This window comes from Argiope bruennichi, chromosome 9, assembly GCF_947563725.1.
Source record: "Argiope bruennichi chromosome 9, qqArgBrue1.1, whole genome shotgun sequence".
NCBI lineage: Eukaryota > Metazoa > Arthropoda > Arachnida > Araneae > Araneidae > Argiope > Argiope bruennichi.
In genome coordinates, this window is record NC_079159.1 from 4,106,598 (window position 1) to 4,127,550 (window position 20,953).

A 20,953-nucleotide genomic window follows, 5' to 3' on the forward strand; every position below is an offset into this window, starting at 1 on the left:
TTATATGGTACTCTATATATAAAATTTAAAAAAATATATATTGCGAAATAAAAGCGGAAATAAAAGTTTGATTTCGGATTTAATGCAAAAAAAAGTAATTTTGTATGTGAATTTTAACACTGACAAAAGCATGCGATTAATAGATAAATTTGAATTCTATCCTAACGCTAAAAATCTTGTTAGATTGTGCATTAAATGAAAGTTAATATAATATTAAAAATAGAGAAAATATTTATAGAAAAGAAACTGATATCATTCAAAAGATAGGTGTTTTTTTGTTTTTTGTAATTTCAAAATAATTCAAACATTATTTTTGTGAGACAATTGCTTTGCAAGATACAATCATTAATTGCCATAGGTAAGTCATACTCGGTGACAGTTTAGTCTTTTTTTTTTTTTTTCTGCTCTATTAAACTCTTGTGACAATTTTTTTTCTTGATTTCTTTTACATCTTGTTTCCTTTGATTGAATGGAGATTTGGGGACATGGCAAACCCACTGTAGAGGATTCCTTACAATAATTACAGCTCCATTATTTTGCGAAATGTTGAACTAAATGCAGCTGTAGAAACGTTCAATGGAACAATCTGAAACATTCGTTTATATTTGACTGCTGCCATTCAGTAATAAATATAAAGAGCAAATTCTGTCCCACGTACGGTAGCGTTTTATATACAAGGTGGTCAAAATTAAAACACCCGTACTGTAAGCTCTCTATACATTGAACTACTCAGTATAAAGGCTTCAAAATGGGTGGACATACTATTCAAGACACGGGGAAACGGATTACGAGGGGGGGGGACTAATTCCAGAAACATCGATAGATTGGCCTGTACAACAAAAAGTATACTGAAACGACACAAATAATCCTCTCCCCCCCCAAAAAAAAATGAGGCATGGAATTTTTTCTTTCTAATTTCTATGAAAAAAAGAAAATAAATAAGTGAAGAAAATAAAACTGTCATTATAATTGCAATTTCGTACTTTAAGCACAAAAATTTGCATAAATCCTTGGTTTGACGCAACTGTGAGATGCATAAAAGTGATAAAGCTGGGAAAATGTCATTCTTATCAGCAATGATTTCGCGCTTTGCTCATGAAGTTATTTTATGAAAACAAAGAAAATGCTGTAGCTCTATGTCGACTCGAACATTTTCGCAAAAGACAGGGAAGTACCAAAACATGCTGGGAAATTTTGTTGTGTTTTTGTTTTATGCAACAGCGCCAATGTTTTGCATCAATTACTTTTATGCAAGATGAAGCGCCTCCACACATTGGACACTGTATATAGAAGTTTCTTCGGCAACATTTTACTACTGATAGAATAATCAGCCGCGCGTTCGAACATCTGTCCCATTATAGAAGAAAGTCAAAATTATTTAATGTGTATTAGACCGGTAATGTTTCCCTCCATTGAATATTTGATTAAACTGTTCACAACAGAAATGTTGAGAAAAACAATTGAAAAGTTAGTGAAAACAGGAAGAGTCACTGAATGCCTGGTCTAGCATCGAATTGACCCGTTACGTCTGTAGAGGCTCTTTTTTGCCATCCCTTGCACAGTGGGACCGTCTTGGTCTGCTGAAAGAATCACGGTTTTAGATCCGATTCCAGAAAACATCCTTTATCATGGGTCAAATGTTCTCTTTCTAATGTAGCTTAGAAAATAAAACTGGTGAACAGCCTGCTCAAATGTATCCTCGAATTTAATTATAGTTTGAAATTCTACGGCTCATCGACATAATCGCCGTGTTGCTTTAAATTGAGATATTAATCTAAAACCTTAAGCACTCGATAACAATTTTTTCCCAGTTGACAGTTCCAACGTAAATTCTTTAAATATATGTTACTTTTGTTTAGGTTCCTCTGAAAGATGCTAAACAGACATCAAAATTACAGAATGTGTCTGATAAATGATTTTAAGTAAATTCGCCTCAAATTCTTCTTTATATAAATGCATTAGAAAGTCAATATTATTATAAAAGATCTGTGCTCCAATAGACGAGCTGCTACTGCTTTTAAGAATAACAAATTTAATTTTAACAGTTCATTTTTTAAATACACATTTATTGATATGCTAAAATTATTTTTTTAAATCATTTCCTATTTTATTATTTTTAAAAGTTTAAAATACATTATAATATATATTACAAAATCTGAAAATCAGTTTTTTTTTTTTTTAAATTCATTCTCTTATGGTGCCATTTGTACAGAACCAAAATTTTATTAAAATAATCAATAATTTGAAAATTCGGTCCTAAAAATATTAAAATATTGTATTTTTATCGAGAACAGTACGAGATAAGTACACAAAATTTCAGACCTCTAGCACACCAGGAAGTATGCTTACAATCACGAAGCAAATTAAGATAAATAAACAAATGTATAAAAATGAAGCTTTTATTACAACTGTCACGAAAGGCTTAAACTCAAGTCATCCTTGTATCTGAGAACTCTTACGTCGGAAAGGAAAGGTAATAAAAGATGAGATCAGTTACTAATTAAATTTTATATTACACGAGCTCAAATAGAGCTGGACCACCTCTTTAACGCTCTTTCTATCCTTAAAATTTGAGTGGAATGACCGCTCTCCCTTTATACCTCCCTGTAAACAATCCTGGAAACTAAATAGGCGTGACTGACTCCAATAAAGTAATGACTGGATACGCAATCCCTTTATTCATTAAAGGGTCAGTTGTATCAAAGAGAAACGGTGTCTCTCATGAAAATGATAATTCCATACCGACCTGCAGGTCAGACATCTGCAACAACAGACGATTTCGAGAAATGCATCTTGATCGAAAAGGTTCAGTACATTTAAAAAAGAATCTTAAGACATTCCTGTCTTAATAATCACGAGGCTAGGGGTTTTTAAACTGTGGGTCGTGACTCCAATAATGGTCGCGTGGCAAAATTTTAGAGCGGTTAGAACTTTCGCAGAAAGGCTTCTGTCAGCTTCGGCCATCACAGCCCCTTTATTTTTACTTATTTGACTGATATTGAGAATTTTTATTTTGATACAAAATGAACATGTATTATTTTGGATTGATTAAATAATTTAGTAACACAAATTAAAAATATATAGGATAAAAAGCTGCTAATTCTGGAAGATATGACGATTTCTTGTGTTTGACATTGCTTTCAAAATACAAATCGATACATACAAATAAACTAAATATTCTTTTCACAATAGGTTTACGATTTTTAATCGTCTTATTATTATTTTTTTCCTTCTTTATGCTATTACACATTGTGTACGGGTCAAGAGATTTTACGTTTTTAGCAGGCCGAATGTTGTGTCCGGGTCATGAGATATCTCATTTTCATGTTTTTTCGGCTGAATCGATGCAGAACCAACCAGAGGCAAATAATTTTTATTACGTTACAAGGGTAACGAAGCCTTTAGCATTCTTATAGCAAATGATTAGCAAAATAACTGAATGTCGGCATTCCAAGCATGTGGAAACAATCGGTCAGTATAGTCAGAGCGTCGGTAGATCGTTTACTGTACCTTATAAAGTGTTTTATTGTTGTACATTTGGTTATTCCAAAATTCGTGTTTTAATTTGTAAGGAATCAGCTTTTTAAAATGTAAAAACTCTTATACGATAAATACCTGTATAAGATATATAGCAATATTTGAGAATACTTTATGTAAATATAATACCAAAGGCAAATTAAAAATGTACATATATACATCCTATTGCTTGCCAAGCATGCTACTAGAGCGTTCAAAAATATGCGGGCTTTGGGAGCGTACAGAGCGCCGTACGCAATATGTTTTAATGATGACAGAACAAATAAAGATCCTTTTCTTCCTTCGTAAATATTTATTTTGTTTCATTCGTTTTTCTAAATTCAAATACAATAACAACAGGAGAAGTTATTTCTTCATACAGACGGGTGAAATATTGTGATATTAAATAGGGTAAAAAAAATCTTGCTTTAAAAAAAATCTTTGTGCAATTAAAATGTACTCATTTTTGCAATCAACAGACAAAACTCTTATGCTTTAACAATACTGAGGGGATGAGCTAGCCTGGTTGGTAGGGAGTTGAGTTCGCATCCTTGTGTTGTGAGTTCGAACCCAGCCGGTGAAGACTCTTCGTGTACAAGATGGTTGGTGCACGTATAAATCTGTCACAACCACAAAGTCCTCCAAATCGAGACATTACCATTAAAGGCATTGGATCAGAGGGGATCGTTCTCTAATTCAGGTCTAAATTACGATTTGTGGATGAGTGAATGGCGCCCCGTAAAAAAAAGGGCTGTGACGCATGAGTAAGTAAGACACACTCTCGTCCCTAGATGGTGCTACTGAAACAATAGACTTTAAAACTCAGTTTAAAATAGCTGACTTCGTTAGCGGACTTATCTATGACAAGTGCCCATAAGTAACAACTATATTGCTGAATTCAAGCTTTGCAGCAAGGAAGATAGCAGGAAGCGAAAGAGGGCAGCATTAACCTAATATTTGAGAAAGGGCAATCATTGTTGATACGACAAAATAAAGGTCAAATATCAACAGCGGTAAAAATCTTCTACGCATTTCAACAATTTTCTTTCTTCTGACTCATTAGAAAACGATTTTATCAATGACTCTTTGAAGCAAATTTAAGTAAGGAAATTTTAATGATATTAACTCATTTTAAACGTTGGACTGAGGTGAAATTTTTAAACAAGCCATTTATCATTTTAATAATATAAACATTCAGTGATATTCGTACGTGCACATCGAAGCATACTTTTATTTCCTCTGAGAATTTTAAAAGAAAACAGAAGTAGAGAATAAATAAATAAATAAAAATAGTAAAACCATCTGAAATATTTATGCAACCGCCAAAAGAATTTTAAGCAAAAGAATGCAGCAAAAATAGAAGCTGTAAATAAGGGGTCCAAAAAACAGCAAAAGGCTCGAGAAATTCCCTTTCGTCACATGCTCGGTTCACTTCGCCGGCAATTGTTGGGTTGGGGCATGTAATCTCTCGATTATCCTTAAACACGGAGGAAAATGGAGTTAAACTGACATTTTAAATAGAGCACAATTGTTTTGTTTTAAGAAGAGATCCCATCGTCTTGGCCAGCCATGCGTTCGCCAAACATTCTGTAATTCCTCCCTGTAATGTTCCGGTGCGAACAGCGGAACGAACGAATGGACGTGCTTCTGGAAACGAATCGCCACATCACGCCGTGTTGGCGTAAAAACTGCTGATGGAGGATTAGGGAAGGGCTATTAGATGAAGGTGGGAATTTGGGGATGACTGTTTTTGGTGACGGAAATTGCCGATTGGAGAGAACTACTTCTTACCAGTCATAAAGCAAAATGAAAAAGGAGGATTGAAAATGACGTTTTTGGATTATTACCACAAAAACATTTTCAAAATGAGCCCCTTTCATTCAGGATTTCCTCTATAGGCTTGTCTAGAACATGGTTCCAGCAAAAGAAATTCGTCAATTGGCGGTAGGATTTAAAACCAAACTGAATTTTCGAGTTGATGTTAGTACTACAATCATGACGTTACAGAAGGGTCGATATTTTAGTGGGAATGTTTTTTTGGAGGAATTTATGTGATGAAATCGTAACATAAGTTACCCATTTTATAGTCATGTGATTTCCAACTTATCCATGTCGCAACCCACCGATGGGTGAGTTAGAATCGTTCGTAAATCCTTTAGTTATTCATTAATGAAAGTTAATTGACTGTCGTGTGTTTCAACAGAAGTGATGACACTTTACTTGGCAAAAAGAGTTTATTGTATTTTATGAATTAGATGATTGATGGCTATTTATATATAGACAGTTCACTTCAAATTTAAGCTCATTTCTCGGAGTTCCAATCGGAGCTCGTACCATCACACACCCTTACCGATATCAGCCACACTTCTCCCACGCAACTGTTTCTCTCTCTTCCCTTCATCTCCTTTTGGCCGTTTGGTGGAACAGTTTCTTAGAGAATAGGGGCATGACAACTATCTTAATTATAAAAAATTTAAGTTGTCCAGATATCAATCAATATACCTCTATTCATATAAGCCTTCGATTTCCTTAGCTAAAGCTCCAAGAACAAAATTTTAAATTTTATTTTGACTTTCGTTGTACATTAGAGTGTATTTGTAAAGTGAGAAAGATATTTAGCAATACTATGCACTTAGATATGGAAGAAACCAGAAAAAAATACATTAATTTATGATTCGTCTGAAAATGACAGCTCCCATAATAATAGGTAGCCAAGGGAGTCGCAGAGTTATCGTAGAACACCAGTTTCTACTCTTACCCTTTCTCGAAAGCCAAAAGACGAAGAAACATCGAACCATGGCGTATCTGAGTAGGTCAAAGGACAATTAAAAACAAATGCAATTAATCTTAATTGATACACAAAAATTATAAATATTTTTTCGTCTATTTGAAGGCAACATAAATAAAAAGAGATAAATTTGGAATGAATAGTAAGGAGCAAAATGAAAATCATAATAAAAACATTGGGAATTTAATTTCTGTGCAATAGCAGAACTGATTATTATCTTCAGTAGATTAAGTTTAATTTATCTGATTCTCTGATATCATCAATTCTCAGTCTGATGATAGATGTAAATTTAATTTGGCATCCTATGCAGGAATGATAAGATTATAACAAGAACGTAAAGAAGTGTAGAGTTAAATGTAAGATGAAATACATTGTTTGCAACGTGAAAATGCTATTCTGTGATATGTTATGAATTGTTTCCATTATAAAATATTAAAATGAGTATAATTCATTTTATCTAAAACATATGTGTCCGTCTTTATCTTTCAAAGTAACATGAATTTTTACTAGTACAGAATCCTGGAAAAGGATAAAATGAGTCAAATTTTCCTTTGGCAGAAATCTTTTTCCAATCAGCATTTTTAAATGAAAAATGTGCCAAAATAGATTTCACTCAAGAGCAAGCAAAATCACAATTCTAATATTCAGGAGAAAAGTGGAGAAAAAGTTTTACTTCAAAGCATGCTTCAGATTCAGTTTTCCATCCCCCCCCCATAATAAGGCTATTCACAGTTTATTTATTAGAAAAATACCATTTCAAAAGATATATTTCTTATTGTGTATGTTCAGAAACTTTATGATGTTGTTTCACATCTTACACCAGATATTTTTCATGGCGTCGTTGTTTTTTTAACACTCCTTTGAGTTTATTTTCTTCTTTCTCGCTGTCTCTCTTTTGACTCTCCATCCACTTTTCAAATTTTTATTCTATGAAGAACATATTCGCAGTATTAAGTTTCGGAGAGAAAATGTCATTTTCTTCTTTAGCTCTCTTTCATTTTTATCAAAATTCAGACAGGTAATTTTTTAAAATTTATTTTGAAATGTCGAAATGTTTCCATTATTTGATGGAGTCTAACTTTCTTTAACTACAGTTCACTATTCCAGATGAACCTTAAAAATTGCCAGTATTACGGTTAGATTTTCTAAAAGTAATAATTATTAAAAGTGGATAGTGTACGTTACTTATTGTTGGAAGTATTTATTTAATACTGGAATTATATATTTGATAAATATCAAACGAATAATTCTATTACATCTGTTTTATTTTTAGTCATATAAATATTCAAACATTTCTAATTATTTTAAATTCTACTATCTATAATCTTAAAATTTAAGTATCTATAATTTCTTAAAATCGTCGACAGCCTTTGTATTTTTCAAATATTCATAGAAAGTTTGACAATTGATGAAAAAATGTCTCTGTTAGCTTAACTACTATTCTTACAATCGCCTTTTTGCTCTTAACCCTTAACTGGGGACGTGCGGTCTATGTGCTTTCTATCACCCCTATTTTATTTTTAGCTCAATTGAATGGATTGACTCTGTAGCTTACTGTTTTATGACCTTGAATACACGTGCACTTTTTCAACCGATTTCAGCGGATGCTTTTTAAAATAATTCAGTTATTTCTTCGAGCGCGGTCTCTAAGACCGCATCTCACTGTTAGTGTCCCAGTGATAAACAAGACTTAGCAGATGGCACTAAAACTTGGGCCTCGAAATATCATCCAGTTTACTGATCCTATTATGAAGCAATGTTCCAGACACTTTTAAATGAAGAATAAAGTGATTTTAGTGATAAGGATAATTGTACAGAGTTTTTCGATGAAAGTTCGCATTCAACTGATTTTGATATGTATGTTCAAACATAATTAATTTTTCTAATGATAATGTATTTTGAAAAATTTATAAAATATATTAATATACCAAGATATATATATATATATATATATACAGAATTTATAGTTTGATTTTTATACTAGTTCTTAACCTGCATATTTAAAATGCCCTAGACAACCGTGCTATGAAAGTCACACAAGCCGATAAAAAAGGGCCAATTTTTCCCATTGTGATTTTTTTTTTTTCATATAATTGTTGAATTTTATATTATATTGTCTTCTATATACCTTCATATACTGTAAAAATAAATATGATTTAAAGAGTAAAAAGTAATACGCTTTTTCAAAAATATTATTTATTGTAACATGTCATTTGAGAAGAAAATGTATCTTCCAACGCATTTACTTTTTTCAATGATAATATAGTTTGGAAAATTTCTAAAACATATCTATATATCAAGAAAAATATCTGCAAAATATATTGGCAGTTTTTCATACTTATAAATTCATTAGAAAATGTAATTTGAGTGTAAATGAAATGCGGTCTCGTAGACCGCACTTCCCCAGTTAAGTCCTAAAATTTCACCTCCCCAGTTAAGGGTTAAACATTAATCAGTGTCTACTCTTATTTATCGCCAAAGGTACCAATCTACGCCCATTTTCATAAATAGCAATAAAATTCATTCAACTTTGGTGAATTTAGAAATAAACAACTTGTTCCTACAATGAATGTCATGATACAGAATTAATATTAGTGCTAATTAGAAAAGGGTGTGAAAATAGGATTGGTAGTGAAGAAAAATTATCGCATAGCGTGTGAAGGAAGTTAATAAAAATTTTCTTCTAGGAAAATCTTCTTTTGAAGTATCTACCATATTTGAAAGATAACTTTATCACGGAAGATTAGTGTCATGAACGTATGACTGATGTGGCAAGCAATATGTTAAGAAACACTATTATAGAAATTTCAACACATAGGGTAAAAACTTGTTGGCTTAATTAGTATGTCTGTCACATTTCTAATTAACTCAAAGAAGGAAATGGTTAAGTTATTATGGTATTGTTTGTCATTTGATCGTGGTTCAAAATTTTGAAGTCTGTCTTCCATAACCTTTGTATAGATTCGAACCCGGGCTTTAGCCTAATAAATCAAATCGTATTGTAGAAATGTAATTGTTCTATAGAAGGCTATTATTACAGAAGAATGAAGGCTGTTTCCAGCTTAGCATTCTAAGTTCTTTAGTTACCTTTTATGGCTTACATTATATCCATACGCTGTTTTTCGAAACACGTTGAACAAAATGATCGGAAAATAAATACAATTACAAAATAAAGCAGAACCACACGACGTTGCTAATGACGTTAAGAATTTCAGCGAGATCATAACGTAAAATAAAATTACGAAAGTGGCATGGGGGGAAAAAAGCAATGATCTCCCGCGTTTATTTTTTCTTCCCAATATTGATACCATTTTCGATTCAGAAAATGAAAGAAATATTTCAGAAAGATATGTTTAAAAACAATGAAATTAAGATGTTTGCTGCAGATCATTTATTAGAATTTAGAATACATAAAAAAATAAGCGAGTAGAATATTCTCACACAGGAGAACATAGTTTTTCTGGACTATGCGAGGAAAGAAAGAAATCCCCTCCCCCCTCCAATTCCGGAAAACAGCGACAAAAACTTTTAAACTCATGAAGAAAACAATGAATTAAAAATCAATGGAAAAAAATATTTCGACAGTTCTTATTTTAAAATATAAAGAAACATTCAAAATTAAAATGTGGGATTCAGAAATTTTTGTTTTACTTTTTAAATTTTTTTAGAAAACTAGCGATTTGAATTTTTTTCCCCTTCTAGATTCAGTAAATGGAGTGAGACGTTCAAAAGAAATTTGAATAGAATGACAATTGTTAAATCTGATGGAGCATAAATAATCTTTTACGCAAATCCGAAGTGATAGTACGGGCAAATGCGTGCGGAAAATTACTTAAACCATTAAACTATTTCTCAAAATATCGTCGCCAAATAGGAATTTCCCTTGGATGAGAGTTCGCCAAATGTAGTAACGCAATAAATGGCACCAAAGGCGCCAATTTGTGTGTATGTGTGTGCATTTGTTTGACTCAATTTTGGAAAGAATGATCAGAATTTAGAATCGTATATTTATGTTTTACTCTAAAAACGATACAAAATATTAAATTAAAATTCTTACAAACTTTCGGGAAAAGGGTTATTTTTTCATAAATATATATCAAAATTATGAAAGACATGAAAGTTGTTTCAAAACCATTTCTTTTGAACAATAATCGTTTTGTTCTGTTAAAAGTGCATAATTTTTAATAGCCGTTTGAAAATTATATTACAGGCAAGTATGGGAGAAAAATCATCCAAAACCAAACAAAATATTAAGTCAAAAATGTTCTGTTTAAATGTTAATATTCGGGTTTCGAATTGGGATTGATTCGGTGCATTGAGTCACGACTGCGATTGTCTGAGAGTAAAATTTCATGAATGTGAGTGCGATGAATGTGTCGGAATATCATAGACATGCATGCAGGCACACACACACAAACACTTGCTTTTATAAGTATAGATCACTTAGTATATTGATTCATTAGGTTTTTCATATTTATAAATATAAAAACCTTCGCATCTTATTCTTATAATTAAATATTTCTGAAATTCGTCAAAAGTTTTCTGTCATATACGTGGGGAAAGGCAACGACCAGCATTAATATATGAAATATATTTATTAAGATTAAAGGACAAAGGACAAAACATTACTAAATTAGCATAAAACATAAAAGAGACATGAGCGTGAGAGGTACGTCTTACCGTCTCACAGCCCAACTCTAGTCTAGGGGAAGTATCGTGTGATCAATGACGCAACATGGCTCCATACAGGATATGAGATCTGTTAGCAGCTCCCACATACACATTTTTTTAAAAAGTTCTAAATGAAATCCGTATCTATAGATAACACCATCATGTCTTGTCGCTACAAATCTTATGTTGTAATCATTCAGTTAATATATGAAAATATATATATATTTAAAAGAACCTAATCTATGAAAAACCATTCATTACATTAAAGCAACACAATACTTTTCATAATCAAGTTTGCACTTCTGAGCGACATTTTGACATCAATACAGTTTAAGCCAACTGAGATTTTGTGTTGTAAGTAAAACATTCATTTTTGCTCAAAAAGAAATGGCTTGTTTCTCAAACTATACTATAAGAAATTCCTTTATTATAAAACAGTTAAATATTTATTCTTTTTCTCTTACAGGTGAGAGCCATGAAATTCTCAGGTATCCAGTCCCTATTCTTCAGTGCACTTTGGATGGTAAGCGGACGTATCATTTATTTTAGAACAAAATATTATCTATTGAATACTGCTTAAAATAAACACACTATTCAGTGACTGAGCTATCGGGAGGCAAGAAAAAGCAGGGCAATCCTGGGGAATGCCATGAAGTCAAAACATTTATTTGCTATTTGGCTTTTAAAGCCAAATGTGATGAAGGAACAAAAGTATGATACCATGCCCCGGGTACCGTTGTTGTTGTTGATGCTTACGGCACTTGTCATAGATGGCGATATTAAGATGAGTTTTAGCATCTCTTGTTTTAATAGCGCCAGCTAGGGCCAGGAATGCGTCTTAGCTACTCACGCGTTGCAGCCCTTTTCACGAGGCGAACTTCATTAATACATTTCATTTACTGATCCATATATCATAATTTAGACCTGCATCAGAGAACGATCACCTCTGATCCAGCACCCCAATGATATTGTCTCGACTTGGAGGACTTTGCAGCTACGACAGATTTATGCGTGCGCCAGCCACCATGTACACAGAGAGTCTACGGCTGGCGGGTTACGAACTCACAACCCACAAGATGTGAATCCATCGCCCTCCCAACCAGGATATCCCGGCATCCGGGGATCGTTTATGTTTGCCAAAAACGTATGACGACATAGCTAAAAGAAAAATTCATTTTATTCTCCGGGCTGCATGTATCTAATTAAATCATTCGCAAGATCCGCATTTTATAATAAGGATAAGACAAAATACCGTTTTAAAAATAGGGAATTTTAATTACTCCATATGCAAAAGTAAGCTTGAAGTTTGAGGACAAATGTGAGCACATAATCGGAAATATATGCCATTCCGATTGTTAAACTTCTGGGCCCATAACCAAAATGTTAAACTTCTGGGCCCATAACCAACTGTTATCCTTCTAGGCCCATAATCAACTCTGTTATACTTTAGTAAAGCAAGAAGTGAAATTTTTGTGTCAAGAAGGCATAAAGATGAAAGCAGTTTCTTAAAAAATGACTTTTATTAAAAATCAAGAATAAAGTCAATGTGCTCGTCACTGGAGCAATCAAAATAATAAGTTAAATAATAAAAACTTAAATCAATATTACCAGACCTCAGATTCGAACCGTCTAAAATCACTAATCGGCATAGTTAAAATGTTGAAGCAACATACAGTTGCATCGCCAAACAGTCGACGCTCTCCCTCTTAGAGCTAAACACATTTTACATTTTCCATATTCCATATCCTTCTCTTCTCCCAAAACTACGACACGAGCCGACATTAAAATAGTCGCTCGATTTGCATTGCGATTGTTGCCAACCACAAAACTCGCAAAAAGGTCGGGTTCGAATCATCGGTTTGTTTACTTTCATTGAGATCATGGAACGAGATTGGAAAAACAACACCGTAAAATTCGGATCCGAAAATGACTTTCGCATGTCATATGTTGGGCAGTAACGGACTTCTACTGAAGACTGCAAATGTAAATTCCACTACAAGGGATGGGAACAAAGAAACATCTTTTATAATCATGTTCCAGCTGTACCTATTTTTTACGTTGCGTTATGTTACAATTCGTACAGTTTGTGATGTGAAAAATATACAGTAAGGTCTTGTTTTGCTGGACATACATAGCACCCATGCGCTGAGGTGACCGAATGTAAAGATTTTACCCTCAACAATCGGATGTCGGTAATTAGTTGTAAAGAAACACGGGCAAATTGTAGAATGCGAATTATAGCAACTCAAGAAAGTAGCACATCAATGAAAAGTTTTTATAATATCCTGTGTTTTCTTTGTTGTTGCTAAAAACGCAAAAGAAAATGTATCCTCCTGCGTATTGAGTTTTACTAACGAATTAATGAGACCCATTAATTCATTAGAAATTAATTATTCGTCGGTTGCTACCACACAGTTACAGTCTCCAGACATTTGTTTGGACTATAAAGTAACACAACATTGTGGATTAAAACATTGTGGTTGTGTTTTGTAAAAGGTTAAAAAAAAGTTCGGGTTTTGCTACAAATAATTTGCTGTTTAATGAATAACTAAGCAGCTTTTATTAAATTTTGAAGTAATGGATGGATTTAATGGTTAATTTGATTTTTATTGTGCATTCCATATATTTATATTGTTTCAGTCAACTTTGCACTTTTGTTTGTTCGGAAATCAGTGTATATTGCAACGTTATCAAATGTCAGAATTTCTTGTTACTTTGTTCTAAAAGTTTCCCAAAGAGCTTGACTTATTTGTATTCAATAAAAATTGTGCCGGGTAAAAAATATTCTGCGTTTAATTTTTAATAATAATTTTATTAATTTCGGCATTAAATATTTAATAAGATTTTCATTCATTTGGATTCTTGAAGTCAGAAAAATCTAAAATTCAATTTTTTGAAAACAAGAAATTAATTTTGCAATATTAAATTACAATATTCATGATTTAATATATATATATATATATAATGGTATAAGGATTACATGAATAAGAAAATATTTCTTTTCTGCAAAATATTTTTTTAACTGAAACAAAACAGAATGAACTGAAAACCCTTTTTCTGAGAAATATCTTATATTATTCATTTGAAATAATGCTTAAAAGTTTTTATAAATCATTTCAAATTATTTTCTTAAGCCTATCATTTTATGCTTATTTATTTATTTATTTCATTAATCGTACTTTCTTTTTCATTCTAAAACATACATTCTCAAATAAACTGACAGCAGCCGGTTTTAACTGTATCAGATTTAATGCGCTTCAGATTCACATACCTACGTCAATCACTAGTCGCCTTCGAATTTGTATTTAACTAGTCACTAACTCGAAGTTCAACAAACTGAACTCCGAAAATCAAAATAAAAAAGTACTGACAGGTAGACAATTTGGAAAAGGTAATTTAATAGGAGAAGACCGGAGGCTAAGAACTATATCACTCAACTGAAGGGTGTGGAACTTCCCTTAAATTAGAAGACTCTGAATTATAGGAAATCCCCTTGCAAATGTTTTGAAAGACTAAATTGAAATTTTAGCTTGAAGAAATATGCGGCGATCGATACAATAATCGTCGTCGTATTTTGTCAATGTCCCCTGCGCAAGCTGTAAGGAATGTGAAGACCACATTCATTTCTTTTATATATGAAGAAAATCATGAACTGTGTTTGCTGATCGTCTGTTCCATTTAGGACTCTTGTTATGCTAATTACTTTTGAGTTTGAATTTTAATTATATTAATTAAAATTTTTTAGCTTGTATCTTTTATTGGGTTCTTCAGGCAATGGTTGAGAGACAGATTAGACAGCAAGCATTTACTATCGGTACTGCAGTTTTTCGAATAACCTTTCAGATCAGAAAATTTCTGAACCACAGAAAAAAGTCTGCCTCAAACTAGATAATAAAGATAAGAATGTGAGCACACACACACACACACACACACATACACACACACACACACAAAAAAAAAAAAAAACCCGCGAACATAACAAATATATTTGAAGAACATCTTGATTGTGACAGGTAATTGAAAGGACACCATATCTTCTTCACATTTTTTCTTAGTTTTTGACTATGCTCAAGTTTAACATTCAAATAAAATTGCACTGACAAATATTTTAATTTGCATATTTAGTTGAAATTTAAACTTTTTAATTCCTTTTTTTCAAATCTGAGTATTTTTGATTAAAATTTTATTTGAAAATTTATGTAATGTTACACAAAGCTGTATTTAAATGACACACTTTAATACAAATATTTACTGCAACTCTTAATGAAAAAAAGAAAGAAATGGATGACGCTGTTCGTTTTCAGTATCTGCGACGGCCACTTTTCGAAGATTCTCTCTCCTATTAAGGGGTGCATTTCTGAAATTTACTTTATTTTTAAATGTAAACATCTCCTTTCCTCTTCCCTCTCGTCCCTATTTTTCAGAATGAAACCCATCCTAACGCAGAAGGTAGGATCCGTTGGCAAGCAATATCTTATATCTTTACTGTCCTGACCGAAAGTGTATTATTTAATTGATCTGGTAGCAGCAATAGCAAGGATTCGAGAACTAGGGTTGACTAAAAAAGGCCATTATTGGCCCCGGTACAACCCGTAGTAGGTAACGTTCTTCATACACCCACCTAACGTTCTTCATACGCCCACCAAGAACTAACTACCATATCGGAAGCTTCTCATCTCCATATCTTGGTTGCCTTCCTATGGATGTTATCTTGTACATTCAAAAAAACTGAAATGAATGCTTACTGCGTGTACAGTTTTATTATATACGTGTACAAAAAATATGGGAGGGAACTCCTTCCTCAATAGGAAAAAAAAACGCCTCAGTATTTCTAATCCTTTACACTCGGATGTCTCCTCACAGGCACCATTCTAGATTGTGCAGCATTTTGATGTTTGGTTAATTTATTTTTTATTTCTGATTGTTAAAAATACCTACAAAATGGTACAATGATGTAGATTAATTTTTCGAAAAAAAAATGGTTACATATATTTATTTTTCGGAGTAATAAACCAATCCTTGTTTCCAGTAAATAATTATGCATCAAATTACTTTTCCGAGTGCGAAGGATTAAAACGTGAAAGTAAAGAAAAATCAAACATGGGGAAAAAGACATTTAAATTTGCTATTTGCAACTGTGTCTCATTTTCCATCTTAAATAAAAATGTAAATCACTTCTGAAATATTGAAGATTCAAATTTTAAAACAATGAATAGAAGGAAATGAGGCATGAAATAAATCAATAAAATGACACATTTTGCACTGACCTCTGGCTACTCGTCCCACCATACTGTGTTCCCCATTACTGCGAGGCCAATTGCATAACAAGTGTAAAAGTCAAATCTGACTCTTTAAAGCGAAATAAATATAATATATTAATATCTTTTTGTTTTCAAGACAACCATTAAGATTGGCACGTAGGAAATCTTCATCCCCCTTGCCCTCATCGCTATGTCACAGTGCGATGGTAGACAGATATAGTTGCTTGTAAATACAGGAATAAAAATATAAATACTTGCTATAGGCATAGAGAATAAAATGTTTCGATCGTGATATAGCTCTTATTGCTTTAATATATTTATTTCAAGTGAATTTTACTTCTACAGTCAAATTCTGCCTCGAATCACGAACAGTTGCCTTTTCCACACACAAAAAAAATATTTAGGAGGCTATAGAATGTGCTTAGAATCACGAACAAGCGATCCATTGTAAATGGAAGCCATAAGTACTCCAGTAACAAAATGATACTAGAAAAAAAAAGAAGATACATTTTTCAGGCACGGTTGGACCTGTTTTTGTATACCGAATGTTTCTTAAAAAAGAAAGGAAGAAAGAAACTCCTTTCAAATTATCAATTTTATTTTTTGGTTGCTTTCCGATTAGACCATCAACTTTAGTAAGTACATATTAGGAAATACTGAATAAAATTATTATTTATATTTGAATTGATTAGACCTGTATTTGTCTTCAATGGAGATAAATTATTTTTCTTTTATTTTTATTACAAGTGTGTTCTTAAAAAAGTTTAATAAACAATCTTTAGGATCAATCCATCTCATATTAATTTTTGTATGAAAATGATTTTGGCTGATGAAACACTTTTGGGAACGAACTTATTTCGTAAACAAAGTTTTTATTACAGAATCAATAGCGAGATAAGCTAAATAATATATTAATACTGAATGAAAATAATATGAATAATACTACTTTGGCTCCATCTGTCAAAATTTCTTCTCAATATTTTTTTATTTCGTGATGAGATATTATAAATATTCTTTTGAAATTCATTATGCATGTTTGAATTAAGCTATGCTTGATTATAATTACCTCCTGATAATCTAAGTAACATCCAATTTAATAAATTAAAACTGTTACTGCAATTTTGATGACTTTTATGTATATTAAAATAATTTCATTCTGTAGGTGGTGTCCACGGCAACCAGCAGAGACTTTTACAGCCGTAATGACATAAGACAGTCTCTAAGTGAGTAATTTATTTTTTTTATTCGTGACTTTTTCAAAGTTCCTTTTGATATTCAGTTATAATTTAGTCTCCTCTAGAAGCATTTGAGTATTTTAATTTTTTTTAAATTTCGCACTTCATCCGATCAGGACAAATATTTCAATAGCAGTTTTGTCAGAATAGTACCTTTTTCTTCCATTTATCAGAGAAATATATTTATTCGTCAAAGTGTCCATTTCTTCAATATAGCAGCAAGTTGAACTCATTTGGGGTTCATCTTTATATTGAACAGAAAAACTTTCACATTTTGTTTTGTGGTCAAAAGCGGTAAAATATGCAACACTCTTCCCTCATTTATTTCTTTAAATCCATGTCAATTGAAATGGCATTTACGCAATTTAATTTTTAAAATTGTTTTTGTTACAACAGTTATCATGCAAATATATGAAGGCTTTTGAAATAGATCATAATTATTGACATCAATTAATGGTGTTTTTTTTTACCGAAATGTAGAGATTTATACATTTACTAAATTTCTAGGGAGTTATGATTCAAAAATTTGAGCTATCCTTGCATTTTTAATAAAAAAAAAAGGAAAATGAAATATCTTAGATTACAAAGAAATGTCAGAAATTTTATTATTATTATTTGACTTCAAATATATTTTTTAACGAAAGCACATAAAATAAATATAGCTTTTTAAAAATAATTTACATTTTTCCGAAATTAAAAACTTTTAATGAGAGAAAAAATAGTATTTTTTATAAATGTGTCAGTGGTGGCTGTTCATTTATTTTAAAATAGAATTTATACTGTGGAATAACTCATTTTGATAATATTAACAAACCTATCTTGTATTCAAATTTATAAAAAAGCGCTGTATTTAAAAAAAAATTAAACTAACATTTACTTTCATTCTTTTTCTTTAAACGAAATGCGCATCAACAAATTAATGTAAATGTCAAAACATTTCGACCACTTCATTTGAATGAACTTTTAAACTCCTCTGAATTCGAGAAGGTTGTTTTTGGAATTATATTTGTATTTCCATTGGTCCGTTTATATGCAAATATAATAATTCTTTAACTTGACGTACTGATGTATGAAATCCAGCACTCGATCTTACACCAAAATCGTAAGACTTAAATTTTGTACCAAATCTATCAAAAGAAAGAGGAGATGCGGCTCCAAAATGAGCCCTGTTTTCAGCTCAGTACAGAAGGAAGAACACGCACACAAAATGGAAGTAAGCCTTTATACCCGCATGCTTCTGTACAAGGATGTTACTTTTCAATACATGGTCAATGATTATGATGCTGTTGTTGTTACTGATGGCACTTGTCAGAGACAAACCCTCTGACGAAGTCAGTGGTTTTAATCCGAGTTTGCGCTGTAGCTCCTGAGGGTAAAGGCCCCTGAGTACCCGAGAGCAGAAGTCTGACTTCGAGCTCGTATGAAGATGACACTCACATGTACAACCCCTTTTTACAGGGGGTCTTTCACATACCTTACAGATAGAACACAGGGTAAAGAACAGCCATGCCCGAACCAGGACTCGAACCCGATACGGTTGCATCACGGGGAAGACGAGCTACCCGCTGGCAATGATTACAACAATGTAACATGCAACTTAATGGATAAAAGTGATATTAATAATTTTTAAAAAATGTCTTTAAAATACCCAATAATATAATTTATCTATTAAAAATTCGGCTTTTTTTTTTCTGCTTTTGCAAGTTTGGTGTAATCTGATGTTACTTCAGAATTGTAGTATAACCAACACCATTTTTAAAACTGGAACTTAAGAATTAGCTATTGCACCATGATAAGTTTGTATTTTCTGATTCATTGATATAAGATAAAGCAAAAAATGAACAGTTTAGCCACAGAAGTGAGAATGTAACTGTCCTCAAATAAGGACACTGAGCTTAAGTTTCTCTACAGAAATATTACGATATCATTTTCTTTTTTTATCTCTTTTTAGGATTGGGTGATTCTTGCCGCACGTCCAGCGAGTGTTCCGACACCATACAGTACAGCCACTGCGACAGTCGGAGAGGCGTGTGCACCTGCCTGCCTTACCATTTCAAGGCCAATAACTCCGCTTGCTTGCGAGGTTTGTTGTCTCAAACCTAGATTCTTCAAAACTTTATCGGCCATTTCCTTTCTTTGTGGAAGGTTTCTCTGTCCGGCTAGTGTATTTGCAAGAAAGCAACATTTACGGAAAAGTAATGAGCGTAATGAGTTAACAGAAATGCTTGGGACAAATAAAGTAGAGGAAGCACGGGAAGAAGTTGAAATGAATAAAAATTGACAACTGACTTATTCTTCTAGAGAAAACTTGGGGGGAGGGGAGTAATTTTTCACTAAATTTTATATTACAAGGACTGTACCAAAAATTCCCAATCTGCAATTATCGAGACATGCGAATCTCAAAGATAAACGACTTAATAAGTACACATTATAAATTTTTTTCGCACTGCAATTTATAATAAATATAGGATTATAAATTTCTGATTGACTCTTAAAATACAATTAAGACTAAATATGAAAATTATATCCATATCGAAACTCTTGCTATATGCAATTTTTTTTTTTTGAAATATTTTGATATATGATGGTCATCAAGAGCAAGAGAAATTATGTATTGTATTACTTGAAGACAGAAGTATAACGGTGGAAAGCTGAGTTTGATGTTTTCATAAACTGATCAAATAATGGTTTTTAAATTTTAAGAATAAGTTCAAAATAAATAATATTTTTCAACTCTTTTAATGGTTTCTTAAATATTGATTTATATTTGCAGGAAGAGATTTCTTTTGCATATAGTTTGTTCGTCTGAACAAAATTAAGCAACAAAACGGATATTTTAAAATTTTGAGTATGAGAGTAAAGAAACTGAATTTTTATTATAATTTTATACAATTAGGGAAAGTGTCATTCCTTATTATCGCGGGGAATTAAAGCGACTCCAGATCAAGGATAATAAGTTACTGTGTAAGTGAAAAGGATCTTAGTTTTCCAGGTTGTAAAGAATTAGTAATGGAATCATTAACAAGTCCCGCCGCCGATGTTAGAATATGCCTCATAATGAGGGTTCTAGGGTGGGGTGACTCACACTGTGCATATTGATATCTGAGATGGCCCGATCATTCCAGATTGACGTATGTTTTTATGACTCGGCGGAGTTTTCTTTACGATTTCTTGTCCATCTATGATGCCCTTTACCTAAAACTGTTGGATTGAAAAAATAATTATATATAAAGAGACATAAAAGAAAGTGATAATCACATGCCAATGGTATTCTTAGATGTATCTGGCCGCCATTTGTCTAGGCAAACGCCAAAATTGTGATATTTTTATGATTTTTAAATTTTAATAGCATTACCTTAAAAAGGGATATATTTAAGAAAAAAAGCATATCAAGCAAAAGCATAACAATTTTTAACTAACCCCAGTATAATGCAGTTCATAATATGAGGCGTATTCGGAAAATAAGAACCATTTTGAAAGAA

General features: G+C 32.2%; 1 protein-coding gene across 1 annotated transcript in view; it reads left to right on the forward strand.

Annotated features, from left to right (window-relative positions):
* LOC129985334 (very low-density lipoprotein receptor-like) overlaps positions 1-20,953 on the forward strand; it is a 109,529-nt gene that overhangs the window by 65,486 nt on the left and 23,090 nt on the right. The window contains exons 2-4 of the mRNA XM_056095322.1: positions 11,442-11,498; positions 17,399-17,459; positions 19,423-19,554. Coding sequence (XP_055951297.1) covers positions 11,451-11,498; positions 17,399-17,459; positions 19,423-19,554 — 241 coding nt within the window. The 5' untranslated portion in view covers positions 11,442-11,450. The remainder of the gene's footprint in view (positions 1-11,441; positions 11,499-17,398; positions 17,460-19,422; positions 19,555-20,953) is intronic.